Genomic DNA, 22,304 nt, shown 5'->3' on the forward strand with positions numbered 1-22,304 from the left:
ATCTTGATTTTTCTTCACACTGTGAAGAGCTAAGTGATAAGTTCATAGAACTAGAAAGAGTTTATCAGTGTTATTTTAACATCTTGTTGTTCTGCTAAGCAACCCTGAAAGTCAAAGTTTGGGTCAGGAAGAGCTGCATGATAAACTGTTGGTAAATAAATACAACAGCTACATATTTTGAGTATTTTACTTCTTTGTGATTTATTTTGAAGGACACTTGGTCAAAGTGGCCTGAACTTTCTGCCATTACAAGTTAAAACACTCTTCTTGGAATCAGAGTTTTTAACCAATCTGATTGTAAAACAGGAAGACCAGATGACAGTTCCACAAAAGTTAAAACAAATAAAAATTGTAAACACGCTGCAGGTAATTAATTTGACAGGAAAACACAGGAAATTGTTTATGTTCAATAAGAAAACTTAACTTACAGCCACAAGTGGATATACTGGATGGGAATATTAAAAAGCATTTGTGCAATTTCCCTTCTTGTAACTCCATGGACAGAGATATCTTTATAACAAAACAACAGCTTAAGCCACTTTGGGTTAAGCTAAACAACTGCTGCAGAGGTCCAAAGCAGCTATGACACATTGCCAGACAACTGGATTTATGGCAGGGATCTGGATCCAACAAGACTGTTGGCTTAGTGCTTTGTGGCTACAAGTGCAGCATTGCAAAGTCCAGGAAAATCCCCCTTTGCTGGGGATGAGCAGCCTCTTCTCTCACTGAAGATTTCCAAATTCAAAATTTCATTCTCAGACATGCAACAGTCCAGCCACATCCCTGCACCCACACAGCTTGAAACACAGGCTTTGGTGATGTGACTTTTTTATGTGAAATGCCACATCCCTTAGTCCAGGTGTTTTACTGACTAGTTATGGACACTCCTAGCACTTCATTGGGGGGGGAATCTTCTCCATCAAGGTTTTAACCATTTCTCCAAACAATCTCCCCAAAAGATTCGATTTTTAAACTGAATTATCTGTATGAAATGCATATAAACTGCACTCATAGCTTGGAGGTGGGAAACAAACCCTTGGAATCAAAATGCCAAGGAATATTGATCAGAGAACTGGGAAAGGGCAAGGAATTTTTCATATAAACTTTTTGCTCTTGGAGTATCCCGTAAAGAACAGTGGACAGTTCTGTTCAGTCTTAAAATGTGTGTCTTTACTGGAGAGATAATGTCATGAAAACGTCACTTAGCTAAAAATGGATCAATTTTATACTCATTTCAAAGGAAAGAAGGATTGGAAATGGAAATACAACTCTCCACAAAAGCAGCACAGTGCAGACTGTGAGAGGTACTGCTGAGACAAAGAAAACAAGTACAGAACACCCCTGGCAAAGGCCATGGGCCTGTGCAGTGCTCCTGTAATGATAAATTTTCTTACTCTGTATTTACCTGGCTGGATTTAAATGTGTTTAAGACAGCTGCAGTGATGAAGCTTATCCAAATGCATAGGGGCAAACACACAAGTGCTAATGCTTAAACAGTACCAGCTGATAGAAGTGCATTTGCTTTCTGGGTGGTGTACAGGAAAGAAAAGGCTCCTGTGGTCTCAGAGAGGATTTAGATTATCAACTCAAAGAAAATATAAAATGCCTCTAAAGGCACAAACAAGAGTTATCATCACTTCAAAAAAATCAGAGTAAAAATGAATTTATATATTCAATAACTGATCCTGTTCTCATTATTTTGAGGAGGTTGGGTATATCTTGAAAGATCATTAAAGGATCAATTTTGAAATTCACCACCCAGAATTAGTCACAGTGCAGGAATTCCGCCCTGGAAGCTATCTTGGCCAGAACATACACCCTCCTGCTAGCCTGCCTGAGTGCAAATTGACTCAAGACATTCCCCAGTCAAAGGGACAAAGTGCTACAGGCCCCTATCTGATTTTGATAAAAACAATACAGCAAGGGATTTCTCAGCTCTTAGCAGGAAAGAGGTGGCTGAAGGATTACTGGGAAGCTTTACGTTTTCCTTCCCTTCCCTTTGTCCCTTAAGGCTTCAAGGGATGATTGTCTCTTCTGTCAGATATGGCCAGGTTTGGATCCAGCTATTCTATCCCAAAAATTGTGACTATCTCCATCAAAAATGCCTTGCAGAGAGCAACACCCAGATTCAAGACAAGCTAACGTGCAAGATTTAGCACGAGCTGCTGTGACACCTGGTTAAACACAGACCAACACTGATAGACTCAGTCCTTCCTGAGGACTCCTTCATTAAAAGTTCATTGGCATGGTGATGTCAAAAAAATACAATTCTCTCTTTTCTAGTATAATTTTGCATGAGCCCACAGTGACTTCACCCTGCCCCTAGAACAGATGAGGACACAGCTCAAAAAAGAAAAGTTCTGGAGTCCTCACTCTTTAACACCCATTCACTGGGAACAAGCTTTCATCTTCAAAGATGATTATTCAAAATGACAGAATGTAGAATAAACATGGATTTGGTTGATTTGACAATGGTAAGTAAATCCCACAAGATAATTTAAAATGTAATGTCTTTGTGAGCAACAAGAAAAGTCTGAAATCCTCAGCTGTGTGCCCTCTTTTTTCCTTTGGACTAAAGAGATAGAGGAAGTTATGATTTAGAATTAGAGGCACAGACTTCACAGGTATCCAGCTGGCTTTAGGAGCAGGCATCTGTGGCTCCTTCCCACAGTACATACACACCTGGGAAACTGCACACATTTAACACACATGAGCAAAAGCTTAATTTGTGCCACTTAATGGGCACAACTCTAAATGATCTCACCCAGCTCCCTAACACTAGCAGTGCCAGCACAGAGCCTCACATGAGCTGATTTACCCCACCAAAGATCCCCCTCCCAGAGCAGACACCAGGTACCTCCATCCTGCCTCTCTAGACACACATTTTCCTTCATGGTCTTCAAGAGTGATATCTTCATTTCCCCTCCATCAGATGCAAAGTGTTCAAAATAACAGCCTGGTTACCACCAGAACAGTTACTATTATTTTCCAAGACAGGATTAGTTTGGTTGGGGATTTTTTTCCCTTAATTGGTGCTTTTTTTGTTTTTAAAAAAGCACTGAGAAGGGCAAAAATCACTGAATGGGAGCCAATTCGTTAACACTCCACAGTGTTATGAAAGGCAGAAGGTGTTGCCAGGTGTACACTCATAAGCAACAGAAATTTATGGTGTAAGCAAACATAGATGGAAAAGTCTACTTAGATAATTAGTGCTCATGCAGGGAGACTTTCTGGGCTCTGCTCTCTGCTAACACAAATGTTGGAAAAATTGACACTTTCTACAGTAAATCCAGCTAGAGAGGAAAGGAGACTGAGGCTTGTCCTCCTCTGCACTGGAAAACAGATTTTGTGCACCGGGCAGGACCTGAATCAACAGCTCACAAAGCAATGGCTCAACCAAGGCAGCCCCCCAGAAACACTGCAAACCATGGGGGCAAGGCAGTGGTGCAGGACTGGGGGGCAGCCTCAGGACTCAGAGCTGAGCTCTGTATAGTAAAGACAGCTCATTTGTGTCTAACAGCCATTCCAAACTGCTCGGAGCAGCTCAGCACAAGCTCCAGGATGGGGATTCCAACCCTGACACAAGGGGACTGCCTCAGAAAATTCTCCTCTTGGAGGAGGAGCTGCAGAGGTGTCAGGGACATGAGGAAACTGCCGAGAGTAGACCCAGACAGGAGGTGAAGGGGAGTCAGAAATGGCCATGCCTGAACAGCAATTTGCCACCAAAGTCACGCATTCCCAGCTCCTTGGAGGAAAGGGATCAGATGACCGAATCCTGACTTCTGACCTGACCCAGGCAGATACCACGAGGTTAAAGGTCTGTGCACTAACACACAGAGCAAGCTGGCCTCCCTAAAACTCTCTCTTAATCAGTAACCACCAACTCAGAATAAGACATCTAATCTGAAGCCATTTAAAATTCAAACAAACCCTTCCAAGTAATTGCTGCTACTTTCCCCTCAAATTCTTCTTCCCATTTCAGTTTCACAGGCCATAAACTCTATAGAAAATAATAACTTTTGACTTCCAAGGCTTCCTTTATTAAACTGCCTTACACTCACCAAAGCGGATGGCCATGTTTTTAACAATGCAGCCAAAAATGAATAGAGCAAAACAGTCTTAATCTGCTTTGCTAGGTCAGTCTTTAGTTTTCCAAATACGTCTCTATAAAAAATCCTTAGCTGCACTGCTAGGCTAGAAGCTTGAATTTCAGAAAAAAAAATAAATAATTAGTACTCAGTAACCGCCAAATAAACCACCCACCCTTCCCCAGAAGAAAACAACCACCTCTTTTTGCTTTCATGTTTGATCCAAGGCCATTAAAACATTTTCTGTGGACTTCAGCAAGTTTTTGGTAGGTTTTTGAGTTTTTTAGAGAGGGAGGAGGGCTGGTTTTGGGTTGTTTGGTTGGTTCTTTTTTTTTTTAACAGCTTTGGTCAAGAAGAGAAATCCCAAAATGCCATGGTGAGCCCTTACCTTGTAGCCACCAATGCGATGCTCCTGCTTGAACTCCTTCCCGTTCTTCAGCCAGCGCATGGTCGGCGTTGGGTTGCCCATGGCTGGGCAGCGGAACTTGACGGTGTTGGCGGCCGGCACGGCGTGGAGCCTCTTCTCCATCTTGTCCGTGTGTGTCCAGTAAGGTGCCCCTGTTCCAAAGGGACACATCCAGAAACATCAGCACTTGGGAAGGAAGCTCCCCCTCCAGCCCCTTCCACCGGCGCACGGAGCCGCAGGGACCCGCTTCAAGCAGGGTTTGGAAAGGGCACACGAGTGGAGATCGGCTGCTGCAAGTGTCAGCCAGGGTTTTGCAAATGGCTCAGCCTGCTGCTCTGGGTGTTTAATCTGTGACAAAATTCCAATAATTAACCACAGACAACTTTTGTTTTGTGTATGTCAAGTAAGACACAGGGACTTTGGACCTTGAGCTGAGTTACTGCGATGGTTCAAACTCAGAATTTTTGGCCCTCAGCTGTGAAGCCAGACAGACCAAGACAGAAGATGCCTGGAAGCATCAGCACTTTCCCCTTCTGTGAGAAGTCCCCCATTCTGACAGCAGCTAAAGCCTGCAGTGTGGGATGCCAAGGTGAACTGTGCATAGAAACCACAGAAATGTATTTACAAATGGAACATATTTCTGAAATCTTAACCCAAGCAGAGGAAACCACAGAAATGTATTTACAAATGGAACATATTTCTGAAATCTTAACCCAAGCAGAGGAAACCAAAGGAGTAAATGTGGATCACCAAAAAACATTTATCATTTTGGAGGGGTTTCCCACACTAATGAGCCTCCTGAAGTCCAAAGGGTCAGTGACATCCAAAACCATGGCATAAAGTGAGAGTGCCTCTCTCTCAACACACATTTTCTGAGGTGATTATTTTCCCAGACCCTGGCATGGCCCTCCTGGCTCTCACTCACTCCTTGCCATGTCCTGGCCCAGCTTGTGCCCACATGAATATCATGAGAAGCACATTTGTCATGTACCAGCAAAGGAAACACAGCAGAATAAAATTTACAATTGCCCATATGTGTTTACCCTCACAGAAGTAAACTTGGATACATAGACCCAAAGACAAAGTTATCCCATCCTCTGGATCCTTGCACAGCTTCATCTACATTTCTTAACGACTTCATGGCACTGCTTCAGTCATCTCACCATAACAGTTGGTTTTTTTTTTAGTTAAAGATTCAAGATCTATTTAATAGTAGGAAACATTAATTTCTTTTACAATGGAGTTTTCCTGAAGCAAATCAGATTAGCGTGGAATTTTTAGGACTAGAGGGGTCCAGAAAAATAACTCCATTTCTCTCAGCCCTGTTTCATTTCCTTCATTAGCAGGCCAACACTCCACTATAAATAAATTCTTCCGTTCCTCAAATATTTATAGCAGTTCTTACAATCAGTGCAAACTCAGAAATCCTGCTACCCCCCTCTCTAAATAAAAATACAGCTGGACAGAAAATACAGGAATAAATCCTTTAACAAAGTCTCTCTCAGTATAAAGAAAACATTCTAAAAGCAAGTCCTATAATGATGCTATGAACGATAAGTGTTTGGGTTTTTATTTTGCCTGAAGTGGCAATTAGTGTTAAAATTAATGAAGTAGAAAAGCAAAGCAAATTTATGCATGTAATCAAAATAGAAAATCAAGTAACTATTGAACATTTAACTACAACACTAAGAAATTGTTACGCAGACAAAAGTGAATTAGAGATGTAAGGAAAATCACTGTTAACATTATTTGCTAAAAGCAGGATCACATTAAAACAACAGAAGACTTTAAACAAAAGCCAACCAGAGGAATCAACTCCTACACGCAAGGGCCAAATTACATTACAAGTACACCAGGCAAAGGCAGAATTACATGCTGGTACTGAGGGATTAAAAAGCTGTTTTCCCTGGACTGCTCAAAGTCTTCCACAAGGCAGCCACTGCTGGGCCCTACTTGCAGCTCCCACAAAGCCAAAGCAAACTGGGGCACATCGAAGACCATCAACCACCCAAACCAGCTGTATCAGCACCCCATCCAGAGCAGAGGGCTTGCTTTAGCCCCAGGTGGGTACTGCCAACCCAGCAACTCTGCAGCCAGCAGGGTCACTTCTCACCACATCCATCACACAAACCCCTCTCACAGCGCAGGGCACCAAGAGCTCACATGCAGCCACTGGCCAGCACAGCCTCTGAGCCACGGGCTCACCCATGGCAAAGCTGCCCTGCAGCCCACGGGATGGAAGGGCCAAGCTCTGGGAAGCTCTCACCAGGCTGCAGACTGGGACCAGGGCTCTGGAGTCAGTCAGGGTGCAGCCACCAGCAGCTCCCCAAATAAAGCTGCTCCACACAGCCAGGTTTGTACTGTTATGGTCCAGCCCATCCTCTGGTTTTCTTGAAAATAACTATCCTTTCCATCAACAACCTGCTCCTGGAATATACAATAAATCCTGCTCCAATACAACAAATGAACAGAGGGAAATCTCTGACAGAGATGGGTGCAAAAAAGAGGCCAGGCAGATGCAGGCAGGAATGAAGAGAAGCAGCTCCATTTTGTGGAACACCCCAGAATGGGAGAAAGGCCTGTTTGGAAACCTTCTCTTCACACAACCCTAAGCATAACCTGCAATGCTCCTAAATTACAGGTCAGCTTGGAGAAAAACATGCAGGCATCACATATGGAAAGCACCATCTGAAAATGCTTCAAGACATCCTACATTTGGCAGCTCCTCAGCGTGTTCAAGGAAAAGAGGAAAAGGCAGCAACATCCACAAACCATCACACTTGCCCTCAAATCGTGCTTTCATCCAGTGATTGATCTGATCAACACACAGCATTCTTCTTTATAGATTAAATCATCATAACCTGAAACACCTTTTAGTGCTTCTATTTGTCTTGAGAGGAAAAACACCGAGCTTCACTAAAACTGATAATGAACACAGTAAATGAGTACCAGGGGCTGACTGCTCTCACGGGCCACGTCCATCACATCCCATCACTGCCACCAGAACAGGTGAAGTAGGTGGCACCACTGCTAAAAGTTCACAGCAACCACAGGGCAGACTCCAGCATGAAGCAGCAAGGAGCAGCAGGGGAACGGGTGGGAATTCCTGATTGCTCACAGTTCTCATTAGTGAGGAAAATATCCTGCTGACCCACACTGCACAGACATTACATCTAATCAGCCAAATCTCCTGCATGTGAAATTGAAATTAGGAAGCCCAGGGGACCACTTCACTTCAGGACTCTTCAGTTTTTATTTGGACTTATCTAATACAAAGAAACACAAAAGTAGTCAACTCCAAGCCTGCTTGACAAGCTCCTCAAGCAGGCAATAGAGCGCCATAAGTGACCACATCAAACCCCTCCAAGGTTTTCAGTACTATTGTATTTGACCTTTAATTAAAAAACACTTCTAGGCAACATCCAATTTTTGCTGCTCCCCTGAGTGGGTTTCCACTCTACAGGATTTGATGAATTTGAACCTTGTTTCATCCTTTCTGAAACTCTTCAAGGCATGAAAGGAACAGCATGTGGATTACATTTAGATACTTTTTGTTCTTGGTGCCAATTTACCATTGCTTGGCCCAGAAGAAATTGTTTAAAGGGCGATAAGGAAAAAAAAAAAGTCATAAAGCCTCCAGTTGCCTGACCAGAATTCAAGGCAGAGCAGCAGCATCTTCAGGGCTACCCAGAGGTCTACAGAATAAATTAGTTGGTGGACTTGATTGCAACCACCACGACAGCTGCTGCCTTGCCAGTATCAGGTCGGGAGTATAGAAATGCCTCAAATTAGGGCTACCTCTCAAAATCTCAACAAGGACAAGGCAGTAAGTGCCAGCAATGTCTTTTCCACTGCTGCCAGAATGATGATCATTAAGCTTGTAAAACCAAGTCCTTGGAGATGACCCTCCAAGAACCAAGCTAAGGCCCATCTTTAGGGTAACAAAGGGGAAAACTTGAGTTGCCAACAAAGCCATTTTGTGGAGAAAGGGGACTGTTTTGCAGTGGAACCAATCCTGCACCTTCCCCACGAGCACTAATCCCTTCAACAAAAGCTGGAAGTAATAAAAAGCTATTCAGGATGCAGTCTGGAACAAATCTACCCCAGTGTTTTTTCAGACAGTTGAAGTATCTGTCAAGCTGAAGGGACAGCAAACGCAGAGTGAAATCTGCTCTGTGTGCCTCTCACTGAAAAATACACACAGGGCCAGTGGTCAAATGCACATGGGTACACACCAGTGCCCTCCTCTCCCAAGGAAGAGCTGCTCCTCACATCTAGAGAGTCACCTACAGCCTCCACTGACTCCAAGAGCAATTGTGTTTTCTGGGCAGCCTCGAAAATTACACTAGATTTCCTCAACGGCCTCTCCACCTGCATTCAGAAACCTTGGCCTCCGAAATATGTATTTGCAACAGAGGCAAGGAAAATAAAACAGCTCAAAAGAATACTTAGCAGTGTAAATAAAACAGCTCTAAAAGGTTTGTTTTAGTTTTAAGTATGCAGGAATGAGAATGCCAAGGTTCAGCTTCCTGTTGAAGGCACTACAGCCATTTCCTGCCTCATCTCATCATAATTAACATGCCAAGACAGCTGGACTTTATCAGAATTGTTTCATCAAAAAGCAACAACCTTTGAAGACTATGGCCTTTTGTTTCCATCAGTAAAGGCATAACCAGGCCAATTTCCATTGCTTATCCTTAATGATCACAGCTATAATTTGTATGCAAATTATCAGTTAAATCATTTGAGATCTGCAAGGCTCATGATTGAGGAAACATTTAAAAGACTTCTGTAGAAGAGCAGCAGCCAGGGCCCATTGTGAGGTCGTGGACTTTGCCAGGCTCAACATTCCACAGGCAGGGAAGGTAAAGGGCATTTGGCCATTGTGTACTGCTCCACAGCACACCCAGGGAAGACACAGCTCCTGGTTCACTCCTCCATCTGCCTTGTAACACAGTACCTTCAATTACACGGGGCCTCTTGGATGTGATAGAGGACTTGGAAGAGGAAAAGAAGGCTTACAAGGCACACCACACCAAGTCCCACCCCGACTTTCACACATAAATTGCCAAATCACAACCCTCTTTCAGCAGCCCTGTATTAATCCAAGGGAGTTACTGTGATGCAACTCTTCACTGAACACAGAATGCTTGGAGGGACACGGTGCTGCGACCCTTCAGTCATCGTCCTGCTTCCAGCTCAGACCCTGGGAGGCTTTGCTGCTCCCCCAGCAGACAGTGGGCACCTTTTAAAGAGCAATCCATCAGGGAATTGCTTGTGGAATGCTCTGCTCAGGCCCAATTCTGTCTTTTGCAGTTTCCTCCCTTCCATCTCCACAGCTGCGCTTTCCCCGCCATCCGCGATGTTTGAACACTCACGCCTGAGAGGCATCTTTCACTGAGAGCAGGGAAAGTGTGCTGGCCCCTGCTGCAGCACACAGCCCTGTGCCAGCAGATGGACACTGTCAAGGGCCTTTCACCAGCTCCCCAATCAAGATTGATTAACAGTAGCTTAAAATGATAGCTCGTTTTACAAGAACGTCATTAGCGCAACCGCTGGGCACCGCTCCCTGTGGCTGGAAGGGCAGGAATCCTTCTGAGACCATTACAGAGCACAGCTGCCTTGAGAGCAGGTCCTTCACTTCTTCCAAAAGCCATTTATGCTCACAATGGATCACCAAAGCCACCACTGCAGATCAGAAGCATAATTGTCACCGAAAATGTCGCAAGCCTTTTTCTGACCAACACCAGTAAAGCTTTAAGGAACAGCAAACATCAAACATGGTTTCCTAACGGGAATTTCTAACCATGGCTCCATTTCAGGGCTGAGCTAACACTGCCTGGATTGGCGGGTTTTGCCTAGACAACCTCTTTTAAAAGCAGTGTCCCTTCTCCAAGCCCTCCAATTCTCTTTGCCACTGCATTCCTCTGTCAGGGCAGCCTCCAGCTGCCCGATCTCAGCCCCTTCCAGAGGCACCTGTGCATCAGCCCGGGGTTAATCACACTAACAGATGGCAGGGGCCAAACAGGCAGCTAGGAACTTATATCACTTTAAATAGCATCTAATGTTTCACAGCTTCAGGCCGGGGGCAGCCGCACACAAAAGGCACAAACGGGGCAGCCCACATCAGGCTTGTGCTTTTTCACCTGGACAAGTGCTCCAAGCTGCAGGGCAGCTGCAGCTCCTGACCAGGCTGAGCAGCAAATACACCCCCTGCCCACTGTGGGTGCTGCTCACTGACATCTCCCCCAAAGGATTTCTGCGCTCTCTCTGTTATTGAATTTAGCAGGCACCAGCAACAGCAAACCACCAGTCACCGAGGGGGTTTGGCAGCACTGCACAGTGGCATCAGGAGCCAAGATGAATTTTATATACTTTTTTTTTTCCTCTTAGAGAGTGCTCTATTTAGAGCTTATTAATAGCTTTATGAATTCTCTAAAGGGGACGAAGTTTAACACATTCAGATAGGTCTAAGACTCTTTTAGCCCATTTTCATCACACCTAAGTAACATAAAATGGGGGTTTAGCACTGAATCACCTTCTTTGCAACAAACCTTAAGGTTCTTTGCAGACAAAAGAGCCTCATTGTCTCCAAATTCATTCTCCTTGATGAGATTTCTGTTGAGATTAGGGATTGAAGGATTTACCTCATTACAACTTAATTTTTTTTAAGTTTTCATACCACCTTTTAACAAAATGAGCTGGGATCTTTGTTTCTTCTGTTAAGTTTCTGCTCAGATTCAGGAAAAGTTAAGTTAATCTGTCAGAGCCTAAACCAGACAAAGACCAAACTTTGATTCAGAAAGAAAGGAAACTGCAGAAATGCCAGCAAGAAGGGAAAAAAGAAAGTACAGACCAGAAAAGCACGTTCAAAAGAATATTAGTTTATTTTTATTTTTCTTTTCCAAGTTACGAGCTACGAGAAACAGAAAACAGAGGAGGACAAGATACAAAGATATTTGACAGTACATGCAGTTAACAACCAAGAAGCTCTGAAGACAGGAGTGCAAGAGATGGGACATAGTTTTCCACGTGGATCTTGCTAGTGACTTCTGGCAGTGACTTCTGTTACTTACTCATCTGGTTGCTGTCATTCACAAAGTCCTCGGACCCATCATTGTCGTCTTCATCATCCCCAGAGGAAAGAGCATCTGCACATTAAAAACAACCAAGTCTTTAAACCAGCCTAATTTTTGTTTTTTTACAGAAAAAAACAAATTGATAAGCTATATCTTGGACTGTATATTATGAAGAACAAGTGTTTATGTTAGTTGTGCAGAAGCTAAAGAAAAAGAAAATCCAGCCACAAAATGCTATTTCCATGTGAAATCGTAACAAAACTAGCTAATAGTCCTGAAGTGCTACAGACTTTCCCAAGGGAGTTTGCTAATTACAAAAATCTCTTTCTGCTTAGTATTTTAACTTCTGTTACAGAAATGCAGTTGAACAGAACTGAGCATCTCCAGAAAAATTTATCTCTAAACTTGAAGGATGTAGAACACACATTTTCCTCTTCTGATGCATGGGGCAAAAACCTGTATTCATTCTACTGGCTTTATCATCATCACAGCAACTCTGTCTAATTTAATTCTGTCAGAGTGGCATAAAACAGAGAGCTCTACAGCAGCTGGTAATCTCAGTAGAGCCCTTGGAGCAAAAAGGAGTAGACAAAAACTAAGCCCATTTCAGGGTCAGGACAAGGAGAAAAATCCCCAAAAATTTGGGGATACAATTTAAAATTTGGGGATAAAATTTACACCTACAGAACTCAACTCACTGTGCCCTAGTGGACTGTTTCATGTAAGGTCATAAAGTGTCTTAACATCACATCTTACAGCTTCTGCATGCAAAAACCTGCGTTTGACTCACTCACCTGTAACATTTACAATGAAGTACAGAGTATCACTGTCTAGGGTCCTAACAGCAGTGCAAGCATAGAGGCCCGAATCTCTGGCTGTGGCATCCTTAATTTGTAAGTACTCCCCAATAATCACTGTCCTATTGTCAGGCCCCAAAGGGAGCCCATCCTTAGTCCAACTGATCATGACGGCGTCTCTCAATTGACAGCGCAACTCAAGCGTCTCTCCTGGAAGTGCTGAGTAAACATCTGGCTGAGAGATTTGGTATTTGGTTGGCGGCTCTGCGAAGGTGGAAGGAAAGGAGGAAAAAATAGAAGAAAGAGAAGGGAAAGGAGAGAATTTCCAACACAGGTCAGTCAAGGCCCTTTTCATCCATGGAAATCAAGTTACGTTAAATTTAAAAAAAATGTTTTGTCCAGATTAGCCCAGTGTTCTGTGTTGTTAAACTGAAGTTATTTCCAAGAAGTTCACCACGAGTAAAGCTCAGGCACTTTTGATCAGTGTCTTGGCATGTCCCTTGTCCCCAGTGCCCCACCAACACATTACTCTTCTCATCAGTCACAGAGAGCAGGGGACAATGGGGGTTGCAGAACCTGGAGGCTTCAAAGGACTTGTAGGAGAAGGAGGGGTTCAAAAGGCGAATTCCATTTTCTGCCTTAGCATTTGGGTCCACAATTCAAATGAATAATTATCTTTCCCCACCTGATTTTATTTTAGGTTGCTTTTTAATTTTTAAAACCTGGAAAGTTCTGTTTTGAAAGAAAAGGATGCCCAAAACCCCCTTCACTTACTAAGCTAATAACCATGAGTTGCTATACACAGAATATATGATGCCTTTTATTTTTCTCCCTGTGCCCATCACAGTCTCTACATTTCCCTTCTGCACTACTAGCACTTCTCTCCATGGCATTAACTTTTCCCTTTAAATTCTTTTTTGCTTCATTACTTATTTCACAACCTCTCCCCAGTGAATACAGCAGAAACCCAGGAGCACAAGCAAAGCTTTCAGAGTCGCGGTACGCGCAGAAGTTCCGAGCGCGATGGCTCATCCGTCAGCTCCCTTTGGTAACAAGAAGAATGTCAAACCACAGTCTTTTTCCAAAAAAACATCCTTGGGAAACTACATCTGCCTATAGTTACTAGAGCTTCATCCCTGCCTTGCAGGGCCAGCTCTCAGCAGGGGGAAAGATCCAGGCAATCCAGGCTGTCTCCACAGTGCAGAGGGAAGGCTGCTTGGGACTCTGAGGGAGCACTGAAAGGTGGCTCTTTGATGTCCACACTTCCTTCTAAGAATGCCAAACCCCTGAAACCAGTGTTCCTCTTCCTTGGGTTGTCATTTTTTGTATCACACTTTCAACAGGGAAGCCTGAAGCAAGCACCACATCCTAGCAGGACTGGAGATGGGAGTCTGGAAATGCTGAAGTTCTGTCAGTAATTCAGTTTTGTGCAGCCCTGAAAGGAACAGAGAGTTGGACTTGATGGTCCCCATGGCTCCCTTCCAACTCAAAATATGATTCCATGAGCACCAGAATGTCCAGCGTGGTGGGGCACTCATGCATTTAGCTGTCAGGTTCTACTGATGGACTTGGAGACCCAATTTCTCTCCCACTCATCCTGCAATCCTGTCATTACAGGAATGTGCCATATCAAAGCTTCTCCTGCCTTTTTCATGAGGGCAAACATGTTTTCCCAAAGAACAGATTTGACACACACATCACACCAAGGTGGCACGTGAAACCCATCCCAACACAACCAGGTACAGAGACTGTGAAGCTTCTTGGATTTAGATTTTATAACAAGGTCTCTAAACTTCCTAGCATGCAGAGTTCCATCTCAAGAGTCTAGGACAGACTCCAAAACAGATTTATACCTCCTATAAACTAATTCAGTCTTGCTGATACAGTCATGAACCCACAGGTCTGCAATGCAGGTGTTTCACTGAGTGCTACATTATGCTCTTAGAAATCGAATTTCCAGAAGGAGCATGGGCTCCTTTCTACATATATTTCATCACAGTAATGAGTGTGTTAAAGTCTGCTTGAGAATTTTTTTTTAATTAGATTTTACTGTCAAATAAAAATGTATCTGATGCCGGTTACCTAATTTACTTTGAAGCTAGTAAGAATTCTTTGTAATGCTCTACCTGCAAAAAAATTTCTTTTACAGAGTTTACACTGTGCCAGCAATGTACTGGAGTCAAAAAATGTCTGTTAAAACTTCTTTAAAAGCCACCTTGGGTGATGATACCTCAAACCTCCTTTAAATGCATTAAAGCCTTCTGCTGAACAGTGCCAGGAAACTAACAGGATGAGCCCACACACAATTAAAAGGAAATTAAAATGAAAATAATTTTTGAATATCGCATCCCTGATTTCATCTCTTTTTAAACCACTAACTCCAAATTTGCACTGAGTCTTTCAACACAAATCCAAATCCAAACTTGAGAACAGTAATTTATTTCAAAATTACAATTTTAAAAATTCCTTTTACAAAGAAAATTACTGGTGCACTAAAGGAAAAACAAGTTTCAAACGGGTATTAGCATTTGGTATAAATTATCCTCCTCCATTTCTTTCACTTTAGAGTATCAGGGAAGATGCAGCAAAGTGTTGTCATGATATAATGAAGTCATGTTTGGAAATTGTGAATTATTTCAGGTAAGCCCTTTGTGTTGCCAAACTAGAATGTAGCAGCACTTAAGACTGTCACTTTTTATAATGTTTGCCTATAAACTTTTTTCCAGTGTGGGTTTGAAATGGTGCCCAAAAGCAAACAGAGAACAGGTGGGATTCTGAGGCATGAATCCACCCAACAGCTTCACTGCGAAACTCAACCAGTTCAAACTGTTCAGAAATTCCCAGCAGCACATAAACAACCTATGCTGCAAAGTTAACTCTCCCTGGGACACTGCACAAGGATTTCTGCACTGCTCTGAGATTTAGGGACAGATTTTGAACTCACGTCCATGCTGTATCATCAGTGGCTCCCCTGTGGCTGACAGCAGGGCTCTGTCCCTGCTCCACAGGCAAGGTGTGATGACCTGTATCACATCCAGCTCCTCCACCCCTCCTGGAAGCTCTGGACCCTCAGCCATCACCAGAGGCCTGTGAACCAGCCCTTTGCTGGGTTGGTCAGGTTAGACATGAAGAAGTTTCTACAATGAGGGTGGCACTGGCACAAGTTGCCCAGAGAGGCTGTGGATGCTCCATCCCTGGAAACATTTAGGGCCAGGCTGCACAGGGCTCTGAGCAGACTGCTCTGGCTGAAGATGTCCCAGCTCACTGCAGGGAGGTCCAAACCATCTAAGGAGGCACAGGATTCCTTTATAAGCAAATCCTGTAACTGTGGCATTGGATCCTCCTGCAGAGGTGCACTGCCTGACTGAATTGCACCTGTCTGTCACCCCTCAGAACACCAAACAAGCAACAAAGGCACATGCAGAATGACTCTGGGTGTTCTTAATCACTGCAGGACAGGGCACACTGCTTCTCCTATTATCTACTCTCAGCTACATCCTTATTTGTAACAGCGGTGCACACAATGTACTTAAACTTTGTAGGTGAAGCTGTTGAACAATACTGCCATGGAAAACCAAGCTGCTGTTAAATAAACAGCTGTGAACTTTTCCTCTGCCTGCTCATACAGCCTCACAGCATGGTTTATGCCATCCAGCCATCAAGTGGAGTAAAGACTGTTTGTATAAAAGCCATGACCACAATAGAGGACTGGGGACACTCTGACTGCTCTATTTCAGATTATTAAGATATGCAATTGTATTCCAAATCACGTTTCTGTTCCAAATTCGGTCACTGAGAGGTTTATACTTCCTTAGGTTTTAAATTTATTATTATCATTATTATTAGTCTCCATTTAATAAAATGTTAACAAAGAGCTGCTTATCTTAAGTCTCAAGTCATTTAGTTACTTAGTTACAGAGGCAAATAATGAAACGATCAGCTAATAGCTAACCCCAGCAAAGATTCCCACAAAACTCTCCAGAACACAAAAGCCTCAGACCCCATCAAGCCACTTTCACTTCAAAAGGCTTTAGTAAATAACTAAACACTCACCACAGTGTGCCCAGAAGGGTCAACAGACCTGACCTGTCAAGAATCCAAGAGGTTCATTGCAAAATTGAATGTCCCCACAGGGAACACCACGCTGCCAACCACCACCACCACCACCGCTGCTGCTTCTCCTGCCCCTCCTCAAGGCTCTCCTGTCATTGAGGGAAGTCCAGCAAGACCAAACTGGATGAACGACATGGAATGGGGATGTCAAATAGGTCTCATGACTTTGCAAGCCAAGCCCAAGGCTTCAGGCTCTCTGCAGAAGGCAGCCCAGGTATCACAGTCAGGTGTGCAGCCTTCCCTCCCACCTGCCAGGGACAGGATGATGGGACTCTCCCTTAATTTAAGCTGGCAGACCAATATCAAGAGGATCTCCATGCCCTCTTCTGACAATGGATGATAAAATCAGCCTGCAAAAGACACAGCCACCAGTTTAAGAATGCAGAGAGTCATTCCTGGCCATGGTGACCACCACCTCCCATTAGCCAACAGCAAAACAAAGGCTCCTTAGACAAAGGGGCACAAAACAGTGTTTGCAATTCATCCATCAGCTGCTCCAAAGCCATGGATTCCTGCTGTCCCATTTGTACTGCTACTATCAGCCAGCTGCCAGCTCTGCCCAGCTCTGCCTCTGCCAGGCACCATCAGGAAGTCTCTGTTCTGATAAAACACTTTCCTTTCCAAATTGCTACAGTTCCTCCCATAATTTTAAAACACTAACAGTTTATTATTTTTTAAATCCCTTGTCCCTGAACAAGACTCTACAGAGCACGAACCGTTTCCCCCCATCTGAGGTATAAAAATATTAGCTGCTCAAATCTGAAGAAAAAGATCTGGGCCTTGTAGAAAAGCTTCAAACACAAAACTTGAAAGAGCTATCCATGATAGTTATAAACATAAATACATAGCAGATTCTACATCTTTACTTGTTCCTTTAACAGAAACTCCTGGGCTGCTCTATTTGACAGAGTTTCACAAAACAAAGGGCCAGATTCTCTAAAATAACTTTTTCCTGGCATGTTCATTAGTATTGTTATCCTTATAGAATAAGGACATAATCATCTGACGGGTAAAGAGATGAAACCAGACCAAAAAAAAAAAATTATGCAAGGAACAGGAATAATCCTCTTGCCCTGGAAATGAACATTTGCAAAATAAAGTTGCCACATCATACGTGGCTGGTGCTCCAGCAAGTGTTGAGCTTCCAGCCACACTGACCTGGACCATGTCAACTCCTACTGAGTGCTACATATACTAAAACCATCTAAAAAAAGTGAATCTCCTCCAATTGCAATAACTTGCCAATGTCATCATGGGTAAGGGAAAATATTACACTGCACTATATCTTGTTTTCCTAAGCTTTGAAGGCTTAGAAAAATAAAAAATTCTGGTGAGCAACAAAGCATTTTGCCACTTGCTGGACTCCTTGGACAAGAAAAAAACCTTTGCTAAAACCAAAAATTACCCCCATGTGATTATATCCCATCTGTCTTGGGTCAGCAGGGAACAGTCCCCAGACAGCATTTGGCCCTGGCTACAGCCACCCAGACCTCATCACACCCAGCAGAGGAGGGCAGTGGGACCAAACCTCACGAGGATGTTGGCTGACACAGGGTGAGGGACATGAAAACTTTCATCAGGGCTTTGACCAAGCCAAGCAGTTGGGTGGATGTGTCTCACTCACCCCGTGGTTAAGGAAAGATTCATTCCCAAAGAGAAAGAAATTATACTTGTCTAGGCTTCGTGCAGAGATGAAAAATTCCTATAACCCGTAGCCTGCTTGCTCCTACCTGTCTTTATAGCCGTGGTTGTTGAGTTACGGCTGCACAAGCGCGCAACCTGCGTCAAAAACGCCGAGTATCACATGCTCCTGGGCTTGGCCCTGGGCTCTGAGCTGCTGGAAGCCAGGCCAGGGAAGACTCAGAGCATGCCAAGTGCAAAGCAAACAGCAGAGAGACCAGCGAGGCCACCTCCTGCTGCTGGGAACTGCCCTGGCACTTCCTCCTGCTTGTCCCCACTCCGCACGGCCAGCTCCTTGCAGGGTGAAGGGCTCTGTACACAGCAGCACCACAGCACTGGTCTCAGATGGGGCCACAAACAGGAAAGCACCAGGATGGCTTCTGCACAAAGACTTGGCAACCATGGAGGGAAAGAGCACTGCCAAACTTGAGAAGCCACACCAAACCCCCTAAAATTACTGTCCTGAAATTTCATCAGATTGATGAGAAACTGAAGGCCATCTTCAGGATGTGAATGCTTGGTTCCAGCATTCACCAAATCTTGACCATTTCTGTTCAAGTCATAAACTCCACCATCTGTCTAAAGTAACAGAGTGGGAGTCTCTGCTAAGTGAACTGAGGAGTACAACAAACCTAAGACACATGTAACACAATCTCAAAAATAATTAACTGCTCTTCAAACTCATTACAGAAGAGTCTTCTCATGTAACCTATTATACAATACAAAGGGGAAATGAATCACGTTTTGCCAGAACCTCAAATGAAAAGCTGAAAAAAAAATTAATCTTCTCTTTCTAAAAAAGCAGAATTTGAAACTAGGAACATTTTCTTATTGTTTCTTCTTTCAGCAAGAGCAGAACTTCAAATCTCCCTGACTGAACTCTGCACGTAACCAAGTGGCAGAGCAATTAAACCAGCTCCTGTTGTTCAACCCAGCCTTGAAGTGTGCTTGGGAAAGGCTCCATAATAAGATATACAGCCTTGGGAAAGCATACCAGCACGTATATTTGGTTGCAAAAGGTTTTTCTTTGGCTTAGTATTTTCTTCCATCTATTCCAATCTGTAGCACTTTTTCAGGTTCTTTATTTGCATTTCAAGAGCAACGTAAAACCTGAACAGAACGTAGATAGATCCAAACATAAAAACAGAATCTTTTTCTTCCAGTTTTGCCAAAGTCCATGCTCTGGACTATTACTGCTCAATGTGCAAAAGAAATAAATTACAACTGGGAGGTTAAAAATTGCACAATTCAATTTTGCAGTGTTAGTTCTGGATGCAGAGAACATCTATTCAGATTCCCTACAAGCAAGTCAGCAGTTGTTTCTTTTGTACACGGTCCCATTTTTACTTGACTATACAAATCCTCTTAATTTTAGCAGCTCGTCTGGAAGTCTCATCTTGCCTGTTCCCCCGAAATTCATCTCCCCCCACTTCCTAAAGCGGGATTTGAAAATAGGCACTGGAAACAATATCCCCAAAACATCCTCTCAGCATTTTTGAGAGTCCCATCCACAACACGCTGGGGTATAAAACACGGGATATTCTCCAAACACTTCAAAGCCTCAAGGCATACCGGGCTCCCTTTCAACCCAGAGCAATATTTAGGCAAGAGGCATCATAGCTTGTTTAATTCCAGCTCCACACAGAGGACAGTCTCCAGTGGGGACAAAGAAAGAGCAGCACAAGCCCTGAAGTGAGAAGCCAGGCTGGCTACCTGCCCTTCCAGGTGGCACACAATGCTTCACCTGAAATTCCAGACACCTCCATCACTCCTGATGGTACCAGTGGCTCCTGGGCACTTTGCCATACTAATGGAAGAGTGCTCAAACCTTCTGAATTGCCAGAAGAGCTATTACTGAGCTGTGGTTCACTGCAGATTTATTGGAGTGTCCCCATGTTAATCCTGCACGGCTGAAATACCTGTGCTACCCTGCTGAGTAAACAGTATCAGGGAAATCTGGGTACTTCAATACTGTAGTATCTCAGCAGCACTAATTTTCATAAATAAACAATGTTTAACAGAACATGCTCAAGAATTACTCAAAATTTGAACTGGGTGTGAAAAATTGTTTTCAAGAACTGTCAGGTGGCATTCAGGATTAGATGTCATGTTACTTTCCTTGAAACAAATTAAATATTGCAACACTGAGCCACTGAGCAGGGCACTTTCCAAACTTGCAAAGCCAGTCTCCCAGAGCAGGTTCTGCTCCTGCCCAGCAGCAGGTCCTGCCAGCAGCTCACCTCTCCACACAGCCCATCCTAAAGGAAGCCTAGCATGAACTTTTTCTACCCCACAACTTTTTATTACAGTTTAAAAACTAAGTTGTTGCATGGTGTTCTGATCAATTTCTGTCTGTCCAACCACAATGGAAGTTCTTACAGCCTTGTCCCCTGGTGGGTGCAGCCCACCAAGGCATCCCCAGCCACAGCATCCCACTCCAACCCCACTCAGAACCAGCCACAAATCCCCTGGGAGAAAGCCTAAGGTGTCACAAAACTCTTTTCCTACCTTTTCCTACCATGTAACAAAACTCTATTCAAAATAGAACAGCTAAGAGGAAAAAAAAAAAAAAATTCAAGCACAACCAAACTATGATTTTCTTGTTCTCAACCAAGCTCTCATGCTCATTTTTCTCCCTTCCCGTCCTCCAACACATTTCCCTTTCCAGTAAACCCTCACAAATGCAAGCCATTTCTTTGGTACAAAGGAATTTTCCCCTCTTCCCAGTTCTTGTGGCTTTGCTTGACAGGGTCAATGTCCCAAACTGATGAGCCAGTTCTTTTGTGGGGGAGGAAAAGCAATAATTACACACAACCTGCAACGAGTGAGGAAGGGAATGAAAGTAGGTCAGGCCTCAACTCCTCAGCTTCACTGGGGTTCACCAAATGCTTTCACTTACAGTCACTTTAAAAATACAATTAAAATAATAATAGCACAGCAAGTGAACAAAGCAGCACTGTAGAATTCAGCTTTCTGTCCCTTTCTTTGATATGGATAATTGCATTTGTGTGGTGACAAGAGGCACAAAAACCTGAACCAGCAGAAAATGAAGCCCACAAGATGCATCCCAGTATCAGGTGCTCTGATATTCAGAAGTCCAGGAAAAACAAAACCATTAAAAAAGGGTTCTTTGGGGAAAAAAAACACCAAAGAAACCACCAGTGATAATTAAGAGATGGGAAAGGACAATCTGGAGACATACATAATCGGTTTATGAATTATAAGGTGGTTTTGAAAGTTTTAAAAGAAAGGTCCACATTAAAAAAAAAAAATCCACTCCTCTTACAGAATCTTGTTTTGCAACTGTCCTGGTTGGGAAGCACAGTCCCCAAGGAGCAAATGCCAAGGCAGTTCTGCTGACGCTCCCAGCCCCGACTGAAACCCGAAGGGCCAAACTTCCAGAACAGCTCTGGCACTCCCAGTGCACGTTTCGTAATTATAACAGGAGCTGTTGGCTGCTGAACTCCTGCAAATCTGGTCCTTATTTAAGATCTGACTCTTACAAAGTCGCTCCAAAGTTGCTCAGTTGCTCCAACTTCTCTTTCAATCAGCTTAAAAGTCAGTTTAGTCCCTGGTACTGCAAGACGGCGGCTGTGATTTGGGGAGCAAGCTGTGCCAAATCTCCCCAAAAAAAACCCACTGCAAACACACCCTGCAATGTGCTGGACCTCAACTCAAAGGCCTCAGTTCCAAATCAGTCCCCAAATTGCTCAGAGGATGATTTTACACTGGGAGGCTCTGTGCCAAACCAAATACTGCCCTGTTTCCCACCACCAACACAAATCAGAGTCCTCTGCAGAAGATGTTCCCACTTGTCCAGCTGGGATTCATGGTCCCTTTTCAGCCTGAATTTTGCACTTCTTTAATTACACTGAAATAAATTTTCTCCCCTAGTCTAACCAGGTGTGCTATTACACACAGACAAGACATAACTTGCCGAAGTGGGTGATGGTTCTTTTAAAAACACAAGACTTAAACTGCTCAGGAGCGCTGCTTCGAAGAAAGTCTCTTTCACTCTAAAGCTTCAATTTTGAAGAGTCTCAAAATGTCAAACACTTGAAAATCTGACACTTCCAATAAGGAATTTTTCTCTATAAATGACAGAAAAAGACACAGTTCAGTATTTTTCTAGCATTTCCAT

The 22,304-nt window shown here is 43.6% G+C and overlaps 1 protein-coding gene across 8 annotated transcripts in view; it reads right to left on the minus strand.

The window, feature by feature from the left end:
* The window catches only part of FGFR2 (fibroblast growth factor receptor 2), a 79,464-nt gene that overhangs the window by 47,282 nt on the left and 9,878 nt on the right, over positions 1–22,304 (minus strand). For 5 of the 8 annotated variants that reach the window (XM_071445987.1, XM_071445981.1, XM_071445982.1 and 2 more), the window contains exons 3-5: positions 12,368–12,634; positions 11,571–11,645; positions 4,477–4,646 (exon numbers count right to left, since the gene is read on the minus strand). In XM_071445987.1, the coding sequence (XP_071302088.1) occupies positions 4,477–4,646; positions 11,571–11,645; positions 12,368–12,634 (512 nt within the window). The remainder of the gene's footprint in view (positions 1–4,476; positions 4,647–11,570; positions 11,646–12,367; positions 12,635–22,304) is intronic. The other 3 variants (XM_071445986.1, XM_071445985.1, XM_071445984.1) reach the window with 2 other exon arrangements.

Source organism: Agelaius tricolor, unplaced genomic scaffold (assembly GCF_023055355.1).
Source record: "Agelaius tricolor isolate 1412-34295 unplaced genomic scaffold, bAgeTri1.0.p SCAF_22, whole genome shotgun sequence".
Taxonomy (NCBI): Eukaryota; Metazoa; Chordata; class Aves; order Passeriformes; family Icteridae; genus Agelaius; species Agelaius tricolor.